Below are 24,802 nucleotides of genomic sequence, written 5' to 3'. Positions count from 1 at the left end.
CAGAATACAATCTGCTATTGGCTTCCACGTTCACGACGTGAACATTACCTTCTCCTCTTCCAAGCATTAACGTCCTCAAGCGTCGTCTTTTCTGAGCCATGCAAACAACCCGCACTGACCGGAGACGGAGAGATTCATTATATGCGTCGGTGCGGCGGGAGGGATAAAGTCAGCGCCAGTTCAACTTCAGCCGGTCAATTAGTGGGACACGCTGAGAGCGCACATCAAAGGAGAACGCAGCTGCAGGTTGTTAATTAAGGCTGTGGCTGAACTCCGATGCAAATGGAAAGAATGACTTATGTCCGTGACAATAACCAATCCTACAGTTGGAATTATGTACACACACGCACACATAGAGCAAAAATAATATGGGGAAAACAAATACAAATGTTTTTTTTTTTACTTCTCCTAATTTTAATCGACTTGTGTTAATGAAGTATCCTTATCTCTCCCTTGTTGGTCCGCTGTTGCTGCAACAGGTTCTATCTCTCCTGTGAGACACTGGCAAACAATAAACTGTAATCTCTATCTCTTACTGCACCATCTCTACCTACCTCATCCACCACATGGCGTACTTTACTTTTATAACGGAGCTTTGTTTGTGCAACCTTAGGTTCTATAATTGTCTCTGTCGGGCGGAAAGTTGAAACCTCATAAATAGGGACGTCCCGATCAAATTGTTCTGCTCCCGATCTGCCGATACCGTTTTTCCTGATCTGATATATATTGTATGCCATATTACTAATATCCAATATCACAAAATCACAGACAATGTCCAGTCTAATATCACGATATGGATATAACGTATATCTTTTTGGCTCCCGTTCCGATTCTGATCATTTGAAAATGACGTCATCGGCCCCGATTTCCGATCACCCGTTCCGATCATCGGGACAACCCTGCTCATAAACCTACAGTGTGTCCACAACTGTTACTTTTCAGGATTCAAATTCACAACGGCAAAAGTAGCTGATGGACAATCTCAAAAGCTTGCAAAATAATTTCTGCAGAAACTGAAGAAGAGTTAACAATCTCCATTGTTAACTCAGGGTTATAGGCAACCTTTATTATCAGAAGAGCCATTGTTGGCCCAAAAACGTATTACAATTCTATCTGGAGCCGCAAAATATGTTTGCTTTAATAAAGCAAACTTTTAAGTATTTGTGAGTTGTCTGGTCTTTCAATATTATACATTTTATTGTTTGCTAATTTCTCAAAGCATATCAAGTATACTGTACCAGTAAGCCAGCAGCATTGGTGGTGAAAAACAAACAAAGATGTCTTTTCAGAATACATTCTTCTATTTCCCTTCATTAAATTTGATTCTTATTTTTGTCTGGTGTATAGGCAACATTGTTTTGCAATATCAAAATGAAAGACTAACTTTATGCGTACTACAAATTAAATAATAAATTATGATTAAATGTAACAAAACAAAAAGAAAAGAAAAAGAAAACCTTATTTATTTTCATACTTCTTTGCCGTAGCAACTGGGAGCCATGGGAGAGGGCCTATAAGAGCCACATTTTTGTATTATTCCTTTGTCTTAGTGTCCCCTCCGTCATAAAGTTGTTTTTAATTGTTTTCCCATGGCCCCAGTGTAAAGTGCCCTTGAGTACCTGAATATTCAAAAAATTGCTACACTGACTTTATAGCAAAAAAATAAGAAATTGCACTGGTCTGTTTGTCTAGGTTAAGTACCACCTATTGTGATGGTATAGAGTAGACCCCTGAACAGTATTATTGCCAAGTCTGGTGCGGATCGGAGCAATGTTGTGCCTGTGGCACCCAGGGGTCCCCGGGGGCCACATGGGGCCCCTGATGTGGCTATAGAGGGTATATGCGCATGCTTAAAGTGAGTGGCACATCGAGTGGCAAAGCAACATGCAAAGTGAGTTTAACATTGCTTAACGTTGTTTAATGCAATCGGATAGGACTTTTCTGTTTGGAGTTGGAGTTGGAGTTTGGTGAGGATGGAAGCAACTGTGTCCCTGGGTCTGTGATTATATAAATGCATTTCTCATTAAACTATTTTCATCCCTTTTTTATCTTAACCTATTATGCTATTATAGTTATTACACTATTTACACTATTGCACTTATTGCACCATTACCCTTATTACACTTATTACACTATTGCACCTATTACACTCATTACAGTATTACTTATTGTGATAGCATAAGTGGTATACCGTTTTGAAAAAGTGGTGTGCGCCGCCATCTATTGACCTTATACTGAACCACCATACAGTATGTATATCTTAGTGGGGCCTGTCTGACAGTGCGGCATGGCGAGCCTGAACAGACTGCTGAGCACATAACCACAGGCTGGCCCCTCTACAGCCCACCCTCAGAAGATGGCCTTTTTGAAAAATATACCACGTGACACCATACCACCATACCATTCAACCAACAGTGATATGAGGGATAATCAATGGGGAGCGGGTCATTATCGAGAAATAAACCCCCGACAGGGTGATTTAGGACACTGTTATTCATGCAATAAATAAAACTCAAACTTTATACAAGAGTTGCGGATATTCCCATTTTCCATTGATTGAGGACACTGCTCACCTTTGATTCTCCTGCTTATTACATGGCTACTTAGTTACTTACACAAGCATTTTAGCTTGTCACTAAAATACTAACATTACACAGTACATTGGACCAATTTGAACAAACACGGGTACCGTTTGTCCTTCCATTACCTGAACATGAGCGGCTTTGGACCAATTCGAGGTTTGGCCGACAGCGCGGACGTGATACATAGTCATCAGCCCAGACAGTGAATGCAGGGTCTCTTGGACAGACAGGTCGTTCTGACATATTGTCAGGGTGACTCTGATGAGACGGGACAGCAGAAGGACAGGCTGTCTTGACAGACGAGCACACTCCGTCTGACAACTAACAAAAAAAAACTGTACAACGGTTGCCAAGCACTATAACCAGCCACGCATTAGCCTGGAAACCAGACCATTCTGAACAAAAGAAAAGAAGAGCCCTCGCCTCAGTGATTGCGTCTGGCCACGTGAGGCTATAGCCGCGCATGTTGTGTCGTGTGTGTGTGTGTGTGTGTGTGTGTGTGTGTGTGTGCGCATGCATGTGCGTGTTGTCTGTGTCTGTGTGTGCGTGCGCGTGTGCACTCACAACAGCAGTACTTAGCAGATATAGGTTTGAAATATCATACTCAAGACAATTTTAATATTAATGAGTGGATATGCACCTGTCGATCTGAGACTTTGGACTATATCTGCATTAAATTAGCATATAACAAAAGGAGTGGGGCCAAGCTATATTTTTACATATTATTTTGTGCTCAGTGTTTTCTAAAATGTCAACAAGACATTTGAACAACTCACCCTAAAACCAGCAGCATGATATTATGTGAGATTTTTCCACACGCTGACTCTTCCAAGTGTTTTAATTTTAAAGAGACAAAAATGTGACATACAGCAATCATAGAAGCATCCTATACTGTAAGTGTGTGGAATCAAATGTCAAATCTCTTCCTGTGGTGCTGTCACTATGTTAACCTTCTGTTCTCTGGGAATGCAAAGCTTCCTGGTTTGTCAAGCGTTTCCAATTCAAACCTGCCAACGTGTGGCATGTTTTCACATTCTTCTGAAAGGTCAATTCATAATTTTAACCACCATCCCTATTGTCGCGACTGTAGGTCGCATTTACTATGAAACCTGCATTTCACATGACACCTTATGGCCACGCCTCGTGACATCACACCGCCGTCTCCATATATGGAGCTGACCTGTTCTGACATTCCATATGTTGATCCTCTCCCCACCCGTCCTTCCTCTTCGATGTCTCCCTTTTGACTGATACCTGTCCATTCAAATTCTAGACGAGCCTCCCCCAAAGTTATTTAGTGTAGCCACGCCCGGCAGCACTAATATCGCAGAGAACTAGGCATGGGGGTGGGGGTGTTCAGAGTCAAAGCGGCCATGTTTTCCCGGCACCCCAGAGCTCCTATTTTGAAGGAATCCCGGGACTGATTGTGTTAAACATCATCAGCACGTCATTAACAAATACAAACGGCAGCGAAATGACACCTCCTTACTATGGGAATAATATACCGGTACATTTACCTCCCCCTCGTGGTCTCCTCATAGATTCACAGGCACATTTGGAAAGAACCCAGTGATACTTTTAATGGTGGTTAATCATCTTCTCCATCTCCACCTGTCTGTCTCTCTCTCTGTCTCCTCTAGGTGGTGCTAAACCCCACCACCAACGGTCCCAAGCAGACTGAGATCCACAGGATGGTCGTCCCCAAGCACAGCCAGGACAGCGAGCTGAAGATCAAACTGGCCGTCCGCATGGACAAGCCCCCCAACATGAAGCACAGCGGGTAAGAAGAACTTTCAGTACAGGATGAAGAAAATGCCCAGCACTCAATAATATGTCCTTTTCACAGCAGACAACGTACTCGTTTCGGACTATACTCGGCCTTCCTGAGCGTTCAACGCTGAGGTAGGCCAGCTAGGCCCGTCTGTCTGCCCGTCAGAGGTAAATAAAATCATGTGAAAAAGGACATATATTGAGTGCTGGCATTTTCTTCTTTCTATTATGCGTCATCGAGCCTGGCACCTATAAGGATTTTTTCAAGTTTATTTGAAAAACATCATTGCATAACAATATGAATTATGATGTTTCTTACATTTTGAGACACAAGAGGACCGCTCTATTAAAAAAAAAGGAGAAAAAAAAGATCAACTATCAAACAACGCTAAAAAGTTTTCTTTTACTTCTGGTACTACTTCTTACTTCTCGGGAGGAACGACATCTGGTGCCTTTTTGTGTGACTCACAGGTTGTGTGAGTGTCCTCCCATTTTGTAGTGTGTAGCGACTTGTATTTGTAGACAGGCTCTGGATTATTGGACTGGTCCCTCCTCTCAGTAGTCGATTGAATTCCCTTTGAGTGGCCTCCTCTCTCCTCGCCTCCAGAGTGGGGAAGGAGTTAGTTGTTATCCCAATGATGTGGCGGCACGGCCGGCACCTCCTCTGCAGACATTCCAGTTCCTGTATCAAGTGTTTGGCCCAGACAGGTGAAGCATATATTGAGTGTGGCGGGTTGTACTCTTCTCTTCTCAAGAACTGCAGTACAACTTGTACAGCCAGCTTGTACAACGCTATATAAGTCTGCAGTGTCGACAGATCGTGCGAGAGAATAAGCAACCGGGTCAATGAAAATGAACCCAAAAGAAGCGACTATCACTAGGCCACTTCACACCTACATCAGCTATTTCAAAATAGACGATCTACAAGCTCACAACTTGTCGCGTTGTGACGCAACGTGAGTGTGTTGATCTGCAATTTTCCAATGTTTATGAAATATATTTTAACAACACAAATCTGGTCTCTGGCATGAAATCTTTTCAGATGGGGTCCTTGACATACAAATATTTGAGAACCAACGGTTTTAACAACTTTAGGAAGCAAGCCCCAAATGAACAACTATACACTTTAGAAACGAGTCCAAGCGACCTTAAAAACAAAAACAAGCCCATCCATAGTTGCTTATAATTATGAGCAGACATGGTAACACTGCTTGTCTGATGTCGACTGGAACTTCACTGCCAAACTCTGAGTCATTTGAAGAATGACGGCTCCCTCTAGTGGTGAACTTCGTGAATCACTGAAGCTTGGAATTGTGTGTTGACAGTAGGGATGGAGCTCGTTAATCTTTTTTGATAACGAGCACCTTATCGATCAGGCTTATCGAGCCGGTTTCTATTATTTTGTGGAAAGACAGGAGACAATCAATTCTGAACAAAACCGGTATTTTTTACTGGTTAGGACCTTCAAATACAGTTTTTATAACAGACAAAAGACAATTGACCTTTTTTACCAATACAATAATATTACAAAAACTGTTAACTGGTTAATATATGTTCATCACTTTAAAAGCGTACTTTTGTATACCCGGGTAGCCCTGGCTGGCAGGTATCCATACACTTTTAGACTGACACGTTTGTGCCAGTGTGAATGATTACATTAATTTCTTGATTGCCTCATGTCTTGATTGTTTAAGCATGACGTCATGGGCCGCTATGCTCCATAACAGGCTTGATAAGCCCAAAGCTCATTGATAACGGGTACTATAAGCTTGTTATGGGTTTTTTTTTTCGGGTATCGGTTATCGAGCTCCCGGTCTCACCTGCCAGTAGAGTATAGTGTATAGCCTCCTTCCCAGGTGTTTGTCATCTACAGGAGAAAAGCCCGCTAACGAGTATATACTCTAACAGTGGTTCTCAAACGTCTTCATGTCAAGGACTCCCAAAATGAATATGTATTTGGCTGCGGACCTTGGAATTGTTTTGTGCCATGAGCAAATATTTGAGTAAGACGCACGCACGCACAGAGAGACAGAGAATTTTGCATGAATATACAAGAAAAATAAATAAAATCATGATGCGTTATGAGCTTGTACAGTTGGTATATCTCTAAAAGAGAAAACACCAGCACGCACGGAACTTGTTTTAAGGCACTTATGTTCTATTCTTATAAGAGTTGGCATGGTACTGTAGCAGCAACAACGAAGGCGTTTTGACCCTCAAGTCTTCATCAGCGTTGAATGCTACAGACACCTATTTATAGTCTCCCTAGGTGAGACAACTTGGTCTGTACCATGTGAACAAACATAGCCAACATGTACCAAAAGTGCAACCTTAAACAAATTCAGACGCATAATAAATACTACACGTCCGAGTCCTTGAATAAATTGACATGCAGAATATCAGGGTTATTTGTTCCATGTAAAGGTTTACAAAGTTAGGCCAGCATATTAAAAAAATATATATAATATACACTGAGGCACATCTGACTGAGTCCACGAAAAGGAGGGGGATTTGGGGGACTCAGTGAGAGAAAATGTAATTAGACATTCTTTATGAGGTCAACTCAAGTGTTCTGTACATTGTGTTTAATAGCACTGCCTTTAATACCGTAGTTGCTCAAAATGTGTGTGCGTGCGTGTGTGCAGAAAGAGCTAGGGAGCATCGAGGAAGTGTGTGTGTGTGGAAGGAGAAGTGGCCCTGGTCATTTGCGAAAGTGCCGTGGTAATTAACCACTTAAACCTTCAAGCTTTCACTGAATATAGCGAACTAATACACCTCGACAACTAATACACCCCCCCCCCCCTAAAAACGGGGTAAAGAGCACACCTTTTTTTTTAAATTTTCCCCACAATAAATGTGCCGCTGATTGGCCAGACATTTTTCGAAATTAGGGAAGACAGACAGACAGACAGACAGACCCAGGAGTTCAGCCATCTCAGAGCGACACCAGACCACAGCACTCTTCACTGATGTCAGTGAGTCTTGTCACCTATCATCACTGTCACGTCTCTCTCAGCCTGTCTACACACTGACCAGGAGGTGTGTATTAGTTCACTAGTTCATGGCCCCACAGGCATAGTAGTCGTCTACTTGACAGCCCTTAGAGCCCCATTGTGAACCCGGACATGTTGAGTAGTTGAGTACACCAAGGTTTCATGTTAGAAATGTTTGAGTATGGGTCCCCCAGCATGTAGAAACTGCCGGATACTAACTTGCATATGTTGAGCAATTTTCATAATTGGCATAATATGTGACCATACCATTAACAACCACTGGCTATGGCTGCTTTTAGCCCAAGGAATGTTTTTTTTGTGCAAATCTAATGCTTGGAATGGATTCAGCATCATGAAACCCCCTAGTTTGACACGGCACATGTTACTGAAAGCTTGATGAAATTGTATTTTTTTCCCCCCCATTATACTGTAGGGTGTACACTGTACAGTAGGTTGTTAATGCTATGGTCACATATATGCCAGTTATGAAAATTGCTCGACATTTGCAAGTTAGCATCCGGCAGTTTCTACATGCTGGGGAACCATACTCAACCTTTCTACACTTTGGTGTACTCAACATGCCTGGGTTCTTCACATTCTGGCTATAGTGGACTATAGTGGGTTTTGGGGGCTCAGTTAACTTCCTCTTCCTCGTTCACGCCATCTATCTAGCCGTCTCCTGGCATCCTCTTCCTCGCCTTTGTTCCCTCCGTTCAAGTCAGCAGCTGTTCAAGTTCAAGGTGCCCTGCTCTATTCTCCGCTCTGCCTTTGATTCTCTCTCTCTCTGTCTCTCTCTGTCTCTCTCTCTCTCTCTCTCAAAAATCAAAAATTATGTACATTTTAACCCATTTTGACCTGAGATCAGATTCTAAAAATGTCTGTTTGAAAATGACAGTTTTCTGAAAAAGCTGTTTCTACGTCAGTCGTAATTCGATTAAAAAAAAATAGCAGACCTACAAGCTTGTAGCGCGCCACTCGGTGGCGCGCTATGAGCTTTTAGATCTGCTATTTTTCAATAGCTAAAGCACAGCATAATGCTAAAACCAAAAGGGGTTCCTGCCCAAAATGGGTTAAAGTCACAATATTCAATGAATCAATTTCTATGTATCAAGATCACTCGATGCAGATAGTGCAGGAATACACACAATGATTAGGGTGGTTGTGTTCCATTTGATATCCTTCTCCTATCACAGCAGCTCACAGATCTCGTGTTTTTTTGTCATTAGTCATGTTTTCAAAATCTCTGGGGGGAGTATGTGTCTCTGACGTCTTGGTACAATGGACAAATGATTAGGAAGTGTAGCTCGGTTTCCACTTCATTTTGTGTGCAGTGGGTGCATAGTCTGTCTTCTCTCGGGATACAGGTCTGCCTATGATGGCCTTTCTCGAGCGCAAGACTGTGCTCACTGAGTCGGTACCTGGTTAAGATTTGTCTTTGTTTTGGGTCGGTCACGGTGCTCAGGTATTCTGCCACTGTATTCTCTGTTTAGGGCCAGATAGCATTCTAGTTTACTCTGCTTTTGTGTTGCTTCTTTCTCATGTGTCAGATAATTCTCCTTTTGCTGTTTTATAATTTGTTTTAGTCGAATGGGTTTTCTATCTCGTGGCTCTGTTTGTGTTTGTGCACAGAGTTCCAGGGCCAGCTGGCTGAGGGTCCCAGGGGACATGTCTCTAAGGGTTTCGCTGTGTGTGTGTGAGTGCCTTGTTATGGAGTGCATCTGGGTCACTTTATTTTACGTCGTTGTAGAATTTAAGTGCTCTTTTTGAGTGGTGCAACCACTCCTACAATCAGCAATGTCCATGTACCTACCTACCTGTGTGTGTACCTGTGCACATGAGCCTGAGTATGTTACTGATTTATACCAGTAGGGGGCGGCAGAAACAGAGGGAGGGGTAGTGCTGTGTAATGAGAGAGAGAGAGAGAGGGGGGGGGGGAGAGAGAGAGAGAGAGAGTGGGGGGGGGGGGGGGGGAATTGCACCACTCAGTTCACACGTGTGTGATTTTTATTTTGATTATGAGTGGGTATCGTCCTAATTCTGCCCTGCATGCATTATTTGGTGTTTTTCGCTGGGTCCGGAGAATGGATTTGCAGAATTCTGTGTGTGTAGGGTCTCGGTTTTTTTGGTGTTTATCCCATTTTTCAAGGTCATGGTTTTACTAATGGTCCCCAGATCTCACAACCATAGAGATATCTATTTTGACGTTTCTTTTGATGGCATATGGCCCCCTTGATGGCCCCTTCTTGCTTCTCTCCCTCCTGTTCTGGAAGGGGGGGACCCATGTGTGTGAGGTGAATGGACTCCATTCTGTCTCTTCCTCCTCCCTTGCCAGTACTTAGTGGAAGCATCTTAACCACATGAACCCTATAGGTCCCTATTCTGGCTCATAATAGGTGAACATCTGGTGAACATTTAGCGGAGACGAATATCAGTGATTGCTTTTTTTGAACGCTGCCACTTTGGACTGTAGCCCATCGCCCCAGATATATATATATATATATATTTATTATTTTTTTAATTTGAGCATCCATTTTGGATAATGATATGAGGTTTCGACTCGATATACAGTACAATAATAGCAACAAAGGTTTTCAGGAAATTGTTAGGATTTAGAAGGCATTTGTAAATCAACATTTTGAGTTACACAAGATTCCTTCCCGGTGACAGTGTTGTTGACAGATTTGATTGAAAAATCAATCAAATCAAATCAAACTTTATTTATATAAAGTACTGTTGTTTACAGCAATAAAATGCAAAAAAACAACAAGCATCAGCAATACAGAACAATGGTATAGGTATAAAAAAAAAGAAGTGTCCATTACAGTAGTGCTTCATAAGTGTCTCACCGTATCTCATCGTAGAACAAATAATAATTAGCACAATCAGTGCAAATTGGAGACGGAGTGTGTGCTCCCGTGGATGCAGTGGTTACAAATGTCCACTAGGAGCCAGTGTTGGTTCATTGTTGAGTGTGTGTCTTCTCACTCACTGCTATACAGCAGCGAGAGGCCTTTGAATTCATATCGGGACTAGTGCTCCGTCTGACTGATAGTGTAACTAACTGGCATCCACCTTCCTCTCTGAATGGAGCCATGTGGCACATAGAAGCATGTTTACAGTCTTGTACAACAGCTAGTGTATCGTCCGATTTTTCCTTGTTAACCCATTTAGGCCTGACGTCGAAATTTAAAAAAAAATGTATTTTTTTCTATATCAGTGGTTCTCAATATTTCATGTCAAGGACCCCAAAAATTATATGTAATTTTCCGCCGACCCTCATCTGAAAATATGTTGTTCCAGGGACCCCCCCCCCCCCCAGAAGCAAAGATTTGAGTTAAAAACTCGCTCTGAAAGAATATATATTCAATGATTTCAGGCACATTTTCACGATTTTTCAAAAATAGCAGACCTACAAGCTCGTAGCGCGCCACTCGGTGGCGCGCTACGAGCTTGTAGATCTGCTATTTTTCACATAATGATAACACCAAAAGGGGTTCCCGCCCCAAAATGGGTTAATTGCCTAACAGGAAAGGACAAGAACGCGTCACAAATGTCAACAAAAATGACATTAATGTCGTTGCCGTCGGGCAGAATCCTCTTATCTCCACATTTTAACTTGTGTTTGTTTTTTCATAAATGTATGATCAACAAGTAGGACATTTCCCTACTCGAGTCCCTATACCGCAGTGCTCCAAGGAGGCCAGAAACCTTGGATGCATTTTTTGACTCTGACCTAAACTTCAGTAAAACACTTCTCCAACATCACCAAATCCGCCATCTTCCAACTAAAGGAGTATCTTCTCAAATCTGATCATTTTCTCTCTTTTTCCGATGCCCTGCAGACCGCTATCCACACCTTCGTATCCACCAACCACCTGGATTACTGCAATTCCCTATTTTCGGGCCTTCCTTAAAACCGCAATAAAACCACCTCCAACTGATCTAAAATACTGCAGCTATAGGGTTCTTGTACGAGAACCAAAAAATATGACCTTATTACCCCGATTCTGGACTACCTGTGGCATTAAGATCAGATTTTTAAAACATTATTATTTGTCTTTAAAAGCACGGAATGGCCTAAGCACCTGCTTATATTTCCGACCTCGTCACCCTCAAGGTGACCACCACGGCTAGACTCAGAACAGAAGGTGATGGAGCATTAGAGCTTTTGTTATAAGGGCCCCTCCTCACCTGTGGAATCAACTTCCATTGGAAGGTAGACGGGCTGTATACCTCACTGGGCAAACTCTCCTAAAGACTCATTTTTATAGGATGGCTTTTTGTTAGAGCCTTTGGCTAATGCTTGTGCTCATTTGATTGCTTTTGTGTTAAATTGAAATGTGGTTTTTTTGTGTGTGTTTCGTGTTTTTTTGTGTTGTGAAGCACTTTGTAAACTTGCTTTTGAAAGGTGCTATATAAATAAAGTTAATTATTATGACTTATTTTTTATTATATCATACATACTGCAGTTATCGCACAAAAGCATCATAAGTAGTAGATTTGTGCATTGTTTCGCGCTTGTACTGTTATGCTACTTTTGATATTTTTTAATGTGAATCTTGAAAAGTAACTGTTTTGGACATAATGCATACAGAGACGATAATATGAGCAAATATGCAGCTTTTGTTTTTGCGTATTCCATTTTCGACAAGAAAACCTTTTGGCCAAAAACAACGGTTCAAATAAGGGACATTATTGTTCATCTTAAATTAAATAAATTGAGCTGGTTTCACTTTCAACTTCAGATTCAAAGATATACAACTACCGGTATGCTGTGTTGATTTAAGTATTTTTGTATCTTTTGTATCTGCCATGTGAACGCACCATTATTTCAGAGTCTGTCGACGGTTTTAAGAACTTGTTAAAAATGTATTTATTTCGTCAGCACTTTATTTTATCATGTATTTTTACTTGTATTATTTGTATCTCAATGTTTTACCTTTTTTTCAGTTTGTTTCATGCCCTTGTTTTAACATGATTGTTTTACCTTGTTGTACAGCACTTTGTAACATTGTTTCGAAAGGTGCTCTATAAATAAGATGTACTTACTTACCATTATACTTGGTGATTGTACCACGGTGTCGCACACACCGAGACAACGCGTATCGCCGCGAATGCGACCCAAGGCCGCTAACCCAAATCCTCTCTTCTGGGGGGGTCTGGGGCTAAATAGGGTCTGGGGCTAAATATATATCATTCTGGTGGGGGGGCTTTTGGTACGAAAGAGTTGGACTAAACTGCTGATTTAGAAGGCCGTTGAAGTATCTGCGTCGGGTCAAACTCCCAAAATAACTGTTTCTCAATAAGGGGTCCAAATGGACCCTGTCTCTCTGAGAGTTAAATACACACTTTGTTACTGTCTAAATTGGGGTCCCCAGAGATTGTTTTCAGTTAAGTTTTAAGTGGTTGAATCAATGTCAGAAAAGACACATTAACGTGAATCCAACATACACTGATGACAGTGCTGTCCAACAAGGGCTATGAAGCTATCGGTGTAATCTACTGTATGAAAAACTTAAATCTGCAACACATTTTCTTCTTGACAATGGGTGGGTGGGGGGGGGGGGTCCCTTGTCCCTGCTTCATCTCTCTCTCTCGGCTAAGGGGGTCCTCCTCCTTGGGCTGTGTTAAGACCCCTGTCCTAGAGAGAGTGGCCCAGATTTCCTGAGCGCCCGGCCAGGTTCACATTCACATTCATAGCGTTTGGCTCCAGTCTTTTCTTCCAGGGCATTCAGGCTAGGGGCTTAAAGGGTCTCGGCATTGATTGATTTTCCTCACTTGCACTTGTCCACATCCCACGCTTGTCTCTTCTGGACACACCAAGAGGTGTGCCATAATATTGATTGAGAGGCCACTTAAGACCCAATGGTTCTCAAAGCTGGGGGGGGACACTGGGGCACTCTGTATAGTGTATACTTCACACGCATAGTTTCATTATATATAGATATTCAGCTGTTAGACGGATGTTATAGGTTCTTAGCTTACATATGATTCTTGATGACTATGTATTTTATGTGTTACCATGTGGTGTTCTTGCTTACTGTAAATCGCTCTGGATTAAGAGTGTCTGCTAAATGCATGCTTCATACGTTGGCTATTAAAACTGTATACAAGCTCACAGTGCGGCACAAAGTGACGCGCTGCCTGTTCAAAATGTTCAAAATGTACAGCTTGTACATCTGCTGTTTTTTTTTTTTAATACATTTTTGAAAGTGTCTTCTTCCTTTCTTTTTCTACGACGTATTGAGCTTAGATGTGGTAATAATCAACCTCAAATTCACGACAATATTATAAAAAATAAATAATAATGCTTGTGTTTTTCAGGTATCTTTATGCACTGGGACAGCGCGTGTGGAAACGCTGGAAGAGAAGATATTTCGTTCTTGTTCAGGTAACAAATTCCCCCAAACCCACCAACTTTACTGTCAGAATATAGAGCTACAGAATTTAACACCTTTTTATATATATTTTTTGTTTTACCCCTGAAATCACTTACTGCTCCTTTTGAAGGAAACGCATTATAAAATATATTATTAAGCATAATGTTTTTGTTGAGGTGGAAACCTCATATGTACAAAACTGTTACTTTTCAGGATTCAAATTCAAAAACGGCAAAAAAGTAGCAGATCTACAAGCTCAATACATGTTGCTTCCCACTGCGTATTGAGCTTTTGGATCTGCTACTTTTTTGGTGCTTTTTTTTTAGTGAGGCGACACTGTAGTATGATCAAGTATAGGACCTTATAATTTAAACCAAAATTTAAAACACAAAAAGTAAAAAATACGAGGATATAGAAGGTTCTTGCCCAACAGCAACGATAAGAGGAATGACGGGGCAGAAATTGCCCTGACTTATGCCCATTGTTTCCCCGGTCGTTGTGAGAGGTGGAGCTCCCTTGTAGTCCTTGTTGGTTCTCCTCCTCAGGTCAGCCAGTACACCTTCGCCATGTGCAGCTACCGAGAGAAGAAGTCTGAGCCCCAGGAACTGATGCAGCTGGAGGGGTACACAGTGGACTACTGTGACCCACAGCCCGGTATGTAAACGTATAACCCCCCCCTGGTCCCTCTGACTCTTCCTTCACATGCTACACAACAACAGCACAACATTTACCTCACATGCAGAGTTCAATATGTACGAGGAAAAACAGAGGGGAAGCGCTATGCTGTCTTCACCATTTAAGCCCCACAGTATATATAAAATTGTCACTATGCAATTATTTTTTTTATTCATCCCTTTAGACCTGGGGCCCATTAAAAAAACAGTTTGCTGAAAAAGCTATGTTTCTACGTCAGTCTTTCTTCGCTTTTTCAAAAATAGCACACCTACAAGCTCGTAGCGCGCCACTCGGTGGCGCGCTACGAGCTTGTAGATCTGCTATTTTCCAAAAGCTAAAGCATAACATTAATGCTAAACACCAAAAGCCCAAAATGTGTTAATTAAGAAAACGGTTAAAGTTTGACATAATCATGATATTGATTTCAAGTCAAATCGCTCAGCCCTATAATTGCGCTATACCAAATAAACTTGTTTCTAGTCTCGTAGTGGTCTGATTGATTGATAGTTTGGGGGAGTTTCTAGTACTGGTATTCAACATTTCAGTTCAGTCAGATATACTCTGGTCAAGTTGAAACCCATTGATTGCATGTTGGGCATCGTGGTGTTGTTATTCTTATCTGCATTGCACTGAGATGCGTCGTCAGCTTGTAGATCGGCTGTTTTTGATGAAGACGTGGGTGGTGTTGCGTACGGTGGAAACAAACATACCAGGGTGTAACCAATCCTCGAGCTTGTATAGGTCTGCTGTTTTTGAGAAATCGTGAAAATGTGGCGCAAAATTTGGAATATATATAACGAACGTTTTTAACTCATATCTTTGCTTCCGGGAGGTCCCTGGAACAACGACATTTTCAGGTGGAGGTCGGCGGCCAAATACAGATAATTCTGGGGGTTCCTTGACATGAAATTATTGAGCGCCACTGACATAGAAACATACTGTAGGTTTTTCAGAAAACTGTCATGATTTAGACGACATTTTGTAGAATCGAGCTCGGGTCTAAATGGGTTAAGCAGCCCAGAAAAAGTAAAAAATTATCTACGGTCGGATAATTTCGCGATCATTTAAAAATCTCTGCAATGTTATTATTATTTTTTTTTTATACCACGATAAATGATAATGACGATTATGATCCCAATGCCCGGTTATAGGTCTGCAGGGAGGACGGGTGTTCTTCAACGCCGTGAAGGAGGGCGACCTGGTGATGTTGGCCAGCGACGACGAGCAGGACCGCGTGCTGTGGGTCCAGGCCATGTACCGCGCCACCGGGCAGTCCTACAAGCCCGTGCCCCCGTCGCAGAACAAGACCCAGAACAACTGCCGTGGCGGCGTCGGACACAACCCCATGTCCCCCATCAGTAAGTCCACCTCCATCACCTCCATTCTTTGCTCCACCTCCATCGTCTTCATTATGACTTTGTTTTTGAGTGGTGTAAACCACTCCAAGGAACAGCAATGTCCGTGTTCACCTGGGGTGCATACTTATAGTTTAGACTAGTCATTGGTTAGACATGGGAGTTGCACCACTCAGTTCACACGGGTGTGATTTTTTAACACTTAAAGCTGCACTATGTAACTTTCCTCTTCTACCCCGGATTTTCCTGCACAAGTGCTGACATTTTTGCCAGCTAATAGAGCCTGCCTGCTTGCTCAGGGGATACATTGAATGTTGACCATCAGACCATCAAAATTCATGTCAGGTGTCAGACATGACCGTTGACAATATCTAAACTTTAACTTTTCAGGATTTAAATTAATCTACAAGCTCAAAGCGCTTTTCTCATCTGGTATAGTTTTGCGACTTTTGTTGCGAGACCAAATATCTTAACCAATTGAGTACCACAGACGAAAAACAGTCTAAATCCAAATTTCATTTTAACCCCTCCACGAAAAGGCCTCGTTGTCCTGACTCCTTATCTATCATTTATACATTATGGATCAATAGTGTGGACTTAGACAGGTTTTTCGTCTGTGGCATTCAATTGTTGCTGTCGGGCTGAAACCACTTATCTCCATAACGTGTTTTTCGTCAATTAACGTGCACGTACGGTTGTGTGATTTTGTGGGAAACAAAAATAGTCCTTTAAACCATACTAATTAATTTGATTATTTGATCGTGTGGTTTTCATAGTTTGTATTATTTGCGTGGCAACGTTGACATGATGACATGAGTTAAAAACTTCTTTAATCTCCATTTAACCCATTTTGGGTGGGAACCCCTTTTGGTGTTCGCATTATGTTATGCTTTATAGCTATTGAAAAAGCAGATCTACAAGCTCATAGCGCGCCACTCGGTGGCGAGCTTGTAGGTCTGCTATTTTTGAAAAATCGACATTTTTAGAATCTGATCTCAGCTCAAAATGGGTTAAAAACGGCAGCTCCTCCAGTCTCCCACTCTCACTGCTGTGCTCACGCACTGACACACTGTCTCTCTCCCTCCCCATAATCTGCGCCTCTCTCAACTGTCTCTGTCTCGCGCCCCCCCTCTCTCTCTCTCTCTCTCTCACGACCGTACGTTCACGATCAATATGTCGACTGGCGATCGATCGGAAGTGCAGCGGACTTGGATGCACATATAGCCCATTGCTCCCGATGAGCAGGTTGGTGCCTTGCATGGTTTCCACTGCCATCGGTGTGTGACTGTGTGAATGTAATGCACAATCTACAGTATGTAAGATTGTATGATTCGGATAAAAGCGCTATATAGATGGGCAGGGCGGTAGTTACCAGGTTCAAATTTGTTTCCTTTTTTATACATAGGGATATATATATACTAGAATTTCGCGCGCGCTACGCGCGCACGTAGCTACCAATATTGTCAGTGCTGTCACCTGGCCAGGGGAGGATGGTTTGGATGTTGATGGTCTGGCGCAGCTGCCAGCCCACACACACAGGCAGGGGGCTAATCTGACAGGTTAGCATGTTGCTCGCACTGTGCGAGTGTGTGTGCGTGTGTGTATGTGTGTGTGTGTGTGTGCGTGTGTGTGTGTGTGCGTGTGTGTGTGGTGCAACATACCCCCTCAACAACATAGAGTGCAGTATACAGCAAGCCTTTTGAACATTTCAAATATTTTTCCAAATCTGAGGGGGGAGAAATATGATGACAATAAAGGCAGATCTACAAGCTCACAACACATTCCGGAAATAGGGAATAATGCCACGATGCAATGTAACACCCGACGCCACGCAATCCGTGTTGTCGTTGCTCTGTTAATGTCGTGTGTCCGAGTGAGACACACAAAGCATGCGTTTTTGAACGAAGGCAAACAGCGATGTGTCTGATTGGCCAATGGCCGTGTTGTTATTGTCCGTGCTCAATCCGCAATCGCTCCATCGCATCACGGAAAAGGGCAACTTCAAAAGCTGGCCCTGCTGTGTGAAACTGTCAAAGAGCCACTGTGTGAAACTGCCAAACAGCCACTGTGTGCACGCTTGTGAACGCAGAGCTAAAGTCAGTGATGTGTCATCATGGCCACACAAAGCACTTCTCTAATATTAGATGACATGGGCGGCAGTATATATGTGGCATGATTGATTGAAACCTTTATTTCAGGGGAATCCAAACAAGAACATTTACAGCAATGATTTTATATACAGGACATGGACACACGGTACAACAAATATACTACACAAGCACATGCACACAGAAACAACACCTTACAACCAAATATTACAAAGAGCAGGTGCATAGTTCGAACCCGGGGCTCCCCCAGAGTCGAAGTGTCCTTGAGCAAGACACAGCAACCCCTAATTGCCCTCCCTTAGAGGGAAGACTATCTTCCGAAAACCAAAAAAATAATTTCCTGTCAGAAATAGTTATACGTTCGTAAAGACAATGTTAGCTTGGTATGAACTCCCCCTCTCTCCAGATGTTGCTACGTTGTAGTAGTCTCTGGCATCTCTGCTTGCTCGTACACACACACACGTCTGGCTGCCCACTTGAAGACCAGGTGTGGTGACATTAGCCGCGTGCGGAGCTGTGATTTATTCTTTCACATCACACTGCACTGTGTGTTTGTGTTGCTTATTAGAAGTAATGGCACATCCCCTCCCTGTGTGGTTCATATGGTGAAAGGTTGGCGACTTGGAAAATAGCACTTAACCCATTCTGAACGGGAACCCATTTTGGGGTTCACATCATGTTATGCTTTACCTATTGAAAAATAGCAGATCTACAAGCTCATAGCGCGCCACCGAGTGGCACGCTACGAGCTTGTAGGTCTGCTATTTTTGAAAAATCGAAGAACGACTGACATTTTTTAGAATCTGATCTCAGGTCAGAATGGGTTCATCAGACCAGTGTGTTGTCCAGTGGAAACCTCGTATGAAACTGATCTCAGGTCAGAATGGGTTAAACAATTAGGCCTTCATATTGTGAGGGGGAGAACTTTGCAGATATTATAAGCTTCCAGTAGAGGGCAAAAGCAGCAAATTGTTCGCTAGCTGATCAGATGTTTTCAGCTAAGCTATTTTATCCACTAAGACCTGGAAAAGCTGTATGTTGTATTTAATTCTTCTCCTCCTCCTCCTCCTCCTTCTCCTTTATCTTGGGTCAATTTGTAATTTATGTCAGGTAGCCAATGTAATAAGCGGGATAATATCTGGCTATAGGTGGTCATTGTCGGGATATAATTCACCTTCAGGGAGTTTAACCTCCGAGGCGACAATGACCACCTAGCCAGATATTAAACACAACATGACATTTTTAAACATTTGAGCACTTTATCCATCACTGTTTAATAAAGTGGCTAACTTTTTTTTAGCAGACGGACATTACATTACATTACATTGTGTTGTGGGCTATATGCTGTATTCTCATATCGACACGTTAGAGTCTTAACCCATTCTGACCTGAGATCAGATTCATACGAGGTTTCCACTAGGACACACACTGGTCTGATTATAACCCATTCTGACCTGAGATCAGATTCTAAAAAATGTCAGTCGTTCTTCGATTTAAAAAAAATAGCAGACCTACAAGCTCGTAGCGCGCCACTCGGTGGCGCGCTATGAGCTTGTAGATCTGCTATTTTTCAATAGCTAAAGCATAACATGATGCTGACACCAAAATGGGTTCCCGTTCAGAATGGGTTAATGATGTAGAGGTTAAACGAGACTAGTTGCAGCATGTGTGTACACATACAGCCGTAGACGTGCACACACACTGCCCACCCACGCATATATAATATACGGTGTGAAAAGGCCATACACAACACCGTGCTTGTACAGTATGTATATGATCTTTTAGTCCCCTCTGCTAATTACTCCATTGACACACACAATGGCTGACTCGTTCACATCGTGTTGTGCTGTGTACGTACGTGTGTCGCCACGCTGAATGTCGCGCGCTTATTATTTGAGATTATAGATCGGTTGTCCTGTTTGCACGGCACGCTACCAAATGAACACTGACGGTGCTGTTATGTGAATGTCATTTCTGTTGATTATCGCGTTGGGCTATATTGAAAATGAGTGACACGCACGCACACACACACACACACACACACACACACACACACACACACACACACACACACACACAGACAGACAGACAGACAATCAATGTCTTTTTCCATAGCAAGGTGTATTGGTGCAAGGGCTTGGTTCTGAGAAAACGGCAGCCTGTTTGCCCCGAGACAATGTCCTTGTGTTAAACGCGTGCGACAACAATGTCCTCGCAGTGCGGACGTTCAAGGGCCATATAGGCCTGCTACTTGAACACCGGGGGCCGTGTAATTGAACAGTCTTTAAGCCGTTGTTCCAGGAAACACATTTCTCCTGCCCCATTCACACCAGTCACATCTACTCACACACAACTACAGCCGTAGTGTTGTGTGTCTACGTCTGTTCACACAACTACAGCCGTAGTGTTGTGTCTACATCTACTCACACAACTACAGCCGTAGTGTTGTGTGTCTACGTCTACTCACACAACTACAGCCGTAGTGTTGTGTGTCTACATCTATACACACAACTACAGCCGTAGTGTTGTGTGTCTACATCTATCCACACACAACTACAGCCATAGTGTTGTGTGTCTACATCTATCCACACAACTACAGCCGTAGTGTTGTGTGTCTACGTCTGTTCACACAACTACAGCCGTAGTGTTGTGTGTCTACATCTACTCACACAACTACAGCCGTAGTGTTGTGTGTCTACATCTACTCACACAACTACAGCCGTAGTGTTGTGTGTCTACATCTATACACACAACTACAGCCGTAGTGTTGTGTGGCTACAGTACATCTGTTCACACAATGACACATATGACGAAAATTCGGACTCCATTCATTGTCATGTTAAGTGCAGTTTTATGTGCACAACGTTGTTCATAGACTGACAAACACGTAACTGGACTATATGGTACCGTATACTACTGGCTTGTACAGCTCGACGATGCATGCTTGCTACCGCATAGATCAGAATCATAAAGACTGCAGGAAGACTATTCCAGTGATGGGAGGAGGCTCTCATTCCATTGGGGTCCTATACATACAGGTATACTCAATGTATATGATTTGTTTGACCCAAAGCCTGTGTATACTCAGACACACAACGGCATATGGTACAATTACACTACAAAAGAAAACAGCCCCCGGGGCAGATTGGGGTCCGGCACTCGGTTTTTGAGTGACATTTCGCTCAACCCTGGGAGTATAGTGTGTGTGTGTGTGTGACGTTTGTGTGAGCATGGTCGTGGTGTGTGTGGTATAACAACCGTCCACTAACGAGTGGAACGACACAGGCCTGTCTTCCTCAATCTCATCTCCTCTCGCACTGCTATCCCATTCTGAACGGGAACCCATTTTGGTGTCGGCATCATGTCATGCTTTAGCTAATGAAAAATAGCAAATCTACAAGCTCATAGCGCGCCATACGAGCTCGAAGAACGACTGACATTTTTTAGAATCTGATCTCAGGTCAGAATGGGTTATAATCAGACCAGTGTGTGTCCTAGTGGAAACCTCCTATGAATCTGATCTCAGGTCAGAATGGGCTATATACCGCGCTCCCACCGAGCCAATCATGTCCTATATACACCCGCCACCCCTATACTTCCCCGCCTGGCCTTATACCTGCGACCGCCTGTGTCTCCCCCTCTCTCTCTCTCCGCTGGCGTCGATAACCTGTCATCATCGGGCGTCGCCACCTCTCAGCGTGACATGTCACATGGATGTGACTGTTGTACCTTGACGATTCCGATGGAGACGGATGGGGTATAGAGATTGAGTCCTGTGTGCAATACACACACTTACATACGTATACGTACGTATACATACATAGATGCATACGGGCACATACACATGTGAACACGTATGTTTTTGATAACTGCTACCGTACAAAGTGTTGCACTGAGGTACTGTATTCATCTTAGTATATATATACTGTAGATGTCGTCCAAAATGGCACGTATTTGCGCAGACTACTCTCATTCGTCCGCAACTTCCCGTGTGTTTCATCGCATAATTCACATAAAACCCTGCATATTTTCGCAACTTTCCGCATATTTCACAACTTCCGGCAAATTTCACAGCATAAAAGACCAGCATATTTGATATTTCTTTGCAAAGTCAAGGATTTTTGCCTGCATAATCAAGGACCAGGAAAATGGTCCTCACAATGTCTTATTTCTCACTATGTTTGGGAGGCCAAGTGCAACGAGGTCCAGACAGACAGACAAACACACACACGCACACACACACACACACACACACACACACACACGCACGCACACACACACACACACACACGCGCACGCACACACACACACACACACACACACACACACACACACGCGCACAGAGATTGTTCCAGGCCAGCACCCCCTCCTCCTCCACCCCTCCTCCAGTTAATAGATGAAAGTTGGACGTGACATGGATTAGCGACACTGCTGCCCCTCAAATCAATACTGTCCCTCCCGTCCGATTGGACTTAATCTATATCTCTTTGTCTCGTTTTTCCTTTCTTTAGAGTCACCTCCTTCAATGCTCCTTTCTTCCTGCCATTCTCTCCAAATTACATTAAGGACACCCTCCCCGCATGTGTGTTTTTTTTTTATGTAACAAATGTTTAAAAAAGAAAAAAAAAATGACCTACATCGGAATTAAAAAAGAAAAGAAAAGGAAAAAAAAAAAGAGAATAGAAAGGCAGAAATAGGGCCAATGGAGCCTAAAGGGCAACGGAGAGAGAGAAAAGAAAAGAAAGGAGTCTGAATAAAAGAGATGAGCGTCGATGGCAAGTTGATTGTACAGATTGCACTTCTGCCGCCTTTTAGTTTGTTGACAAGAATGACCGAAAGAAGGCGGAGTGGGGTGAGGGTGTGGGGGGGGGGGGTGGAGGGGTTGAGTTGGCAGCTGAGGCATTTGAAAACACAAATGATTGCTTGCGGGCATGGCTAGGGTACTGCATGGGGCTTTTTTATGCATCTGCCGGCACACACACACACACACACACACAGCATGGAAGTATTATGGACGTACTGTATACTATGATGATGGGGGGGGGGGGGGGGGGGGGGGGGGGGGGGCGCGAGCCCGAAAGTGGCAGCGTCGTTTGGTACTAAAAAGCTAAACCTACTAATGCTCGTCTCGTGGTGGAGTGTGAGGCCGCGGGCGTTGGATGTGAACACTATAGCAAGCATTCTCTCTCTCTCCTGCACAGTCTTATATGGTCTTTTGTGGGGGGGCGGGGGCCATGTGTCATGCTATAAGAAACTTCCCATCAAACCCAAATGTAAGCCTCTCTCTCTTCCACAATGAAGCAAGGAGACCGAGAGTGTTAGGCTTTTCATGAGAAAACATGGCGAGGAGGAGGAGGAGGAGGGTAGGGGGGCGTGAAGAGTGGTGTTCTCGACTCAACGCCAGCTATTAACCCATTCTGACCTGAGATCAGATTCATACGAGGTTTCCACTGGACACACACTGGTCTGATGAACCCATTCTGACCTGAGATCAGATTCTAAAAAAATGTCAGTCGTTCTTCGATTTTTCAAAAATAGCAGACCTACAAGCTCGTAGCGCGCCACTCGGTGGCGCGCTACGAGCTTGTAGATCTGCTATTTTTCAATAGCTAAAGCATAACATGGTGCTAACACCAAAACGGGTTCCCGTTCAGAATGGGTTAACTGGCGTGCCTTTGAAAGGACTTGCAAGTGAACTCGGCGTTTGCATGAGGCGGCCGGGAGGCCAGTCTTTTGCTCATCCCTCATGCTCCCTTTTTCTTTAAGATTTCTCTTTTCCTTTTTGTGTGTGTGTTCCTTTTCCTCCGCCGTCGTCTCTCTGACCTGGCCTCCTGGCCTCGTTACAATTGGCTGTGTATGCGCCGCGCGTATACACACCGTCATTCTGTATGTACGTGTTTGCATCTCGCGTTGCATTTCGTTTCGATGCACTTTTACGCCTTTTTTCTGCTTCACCCATCCGTTCTTCTTTGCCTTTTGCCACCGACATAGAAAAACCTTCCCACTGGAAATTGACAGATGGATGTTTTTGCTAAATAACTTGCACTGCCTGTTGACTGAACCGATATGGATCATCATTTATAAAACATCGTCCATTAAGCGATGTGAATCCCTGGCTTCTTTCAAAGCTGTGGCCTGAGAGAAAAAAAAAGCAAAGCACGGGTCAGACAACGACAAGAGATTGATACATTATACAGCCCCTTGAAAGGAGGGGGCATATACTGTACACTGCCGCCTTTCCTTTTTCTCTTCTGTAAATATAGCTATAGATTTCTTTGACATGTATTTTAACCCATTTAGGCCTGACGTCGAAATTTTAAAGAAATCTTCTAAATCCTCCAGTTTTCTGAAATAAATATTTTCAGGATTTTTCAAAAAATAGCAGACCTTACAAGCTCGTAGCGCGCCACTCGGTGGCGCGCTATGAGCTTGTAGATCTGCTATTTTTCAATAGCTAAATTATAACATAATGTTTAAAACACCAAAAGGGGTTCCCGCCCCAAAATGGGTTAATGTGCTGATATTCTATGATCTGTATAGATGAATTGAATAGATATGACCGTGATATAATCACTTTATGTTAGCCCAAGTGTACATTTCTGACTAATAATTGTCCGAGCCTAAATTTCCGTTGATTTGTCGACCACGCCGCTGCATTCTTTCTTTCTTTCTTTATTCGTTTATTTGGTCGGGAGTCGGGACAGTGTATATATTGACGAACATTACATTAAAAATGCAGTGTAAAATATACCGGATTTAGCAAAACTTCACACTTGCATTGCAATGTTTTCCTCGGAGCCCTCCCGTGTTTCGGAGTGTTTTTGTCAGTTGCGCGTACTTACAGCCGAGATGTGGTCGATTTGATTTCACAGAGTGCCTGTCGCCAACGGAGGTGGGAACCATTAGCCCAAGCATTGAGGGCTGACGGTGCCATAAATG

The 24,802-nt window shown here is 43.1% G+C and overlaps 1 protein-coding gene across 1 annotated transcript in view; it reads left to right on the top strand.

Moving 5' to 3' along the window:
- The window catches only part of cadps2 (Ca++-dependent secretion activator 2), a 159,033-nt gene that overhangs the window by 44,158 nt on the left and 90,073 nt on the right, over positions 1 to 24,802 (top strand). Inside the window, 4 exon segments of the mRNA XM_080760671.1 lie at positions 4,223 to 4,362; positions 13,670 to 13,736; positions 14,271 to 14,379; positions 15,552 to 15,758. Of these exon segments, the coding sequence (XP_080616797.1) occupies positions 4,223 to 4,362; positions 13,670 to 13,736; positions 14,271 to 14,379; positions 15,552 to 15,758 (523 nt within the window).

This window comes from Protomyctophum bolini (genome assembly GCF_963924005.1).
Source record: "Protomyctophum bolini genome assembly, chromosome: 4".
NCBI lineage: Eukaryota > Metazoa > Chordata > Actinopteri > Myctophiformes > Myctophidae > Protomyctophum > Protomyctophum bolini.
Note: the sequence above shows the minus strand (reverse complement) of the source record. Positions and strands in the feature narration are given on the sequence as shown.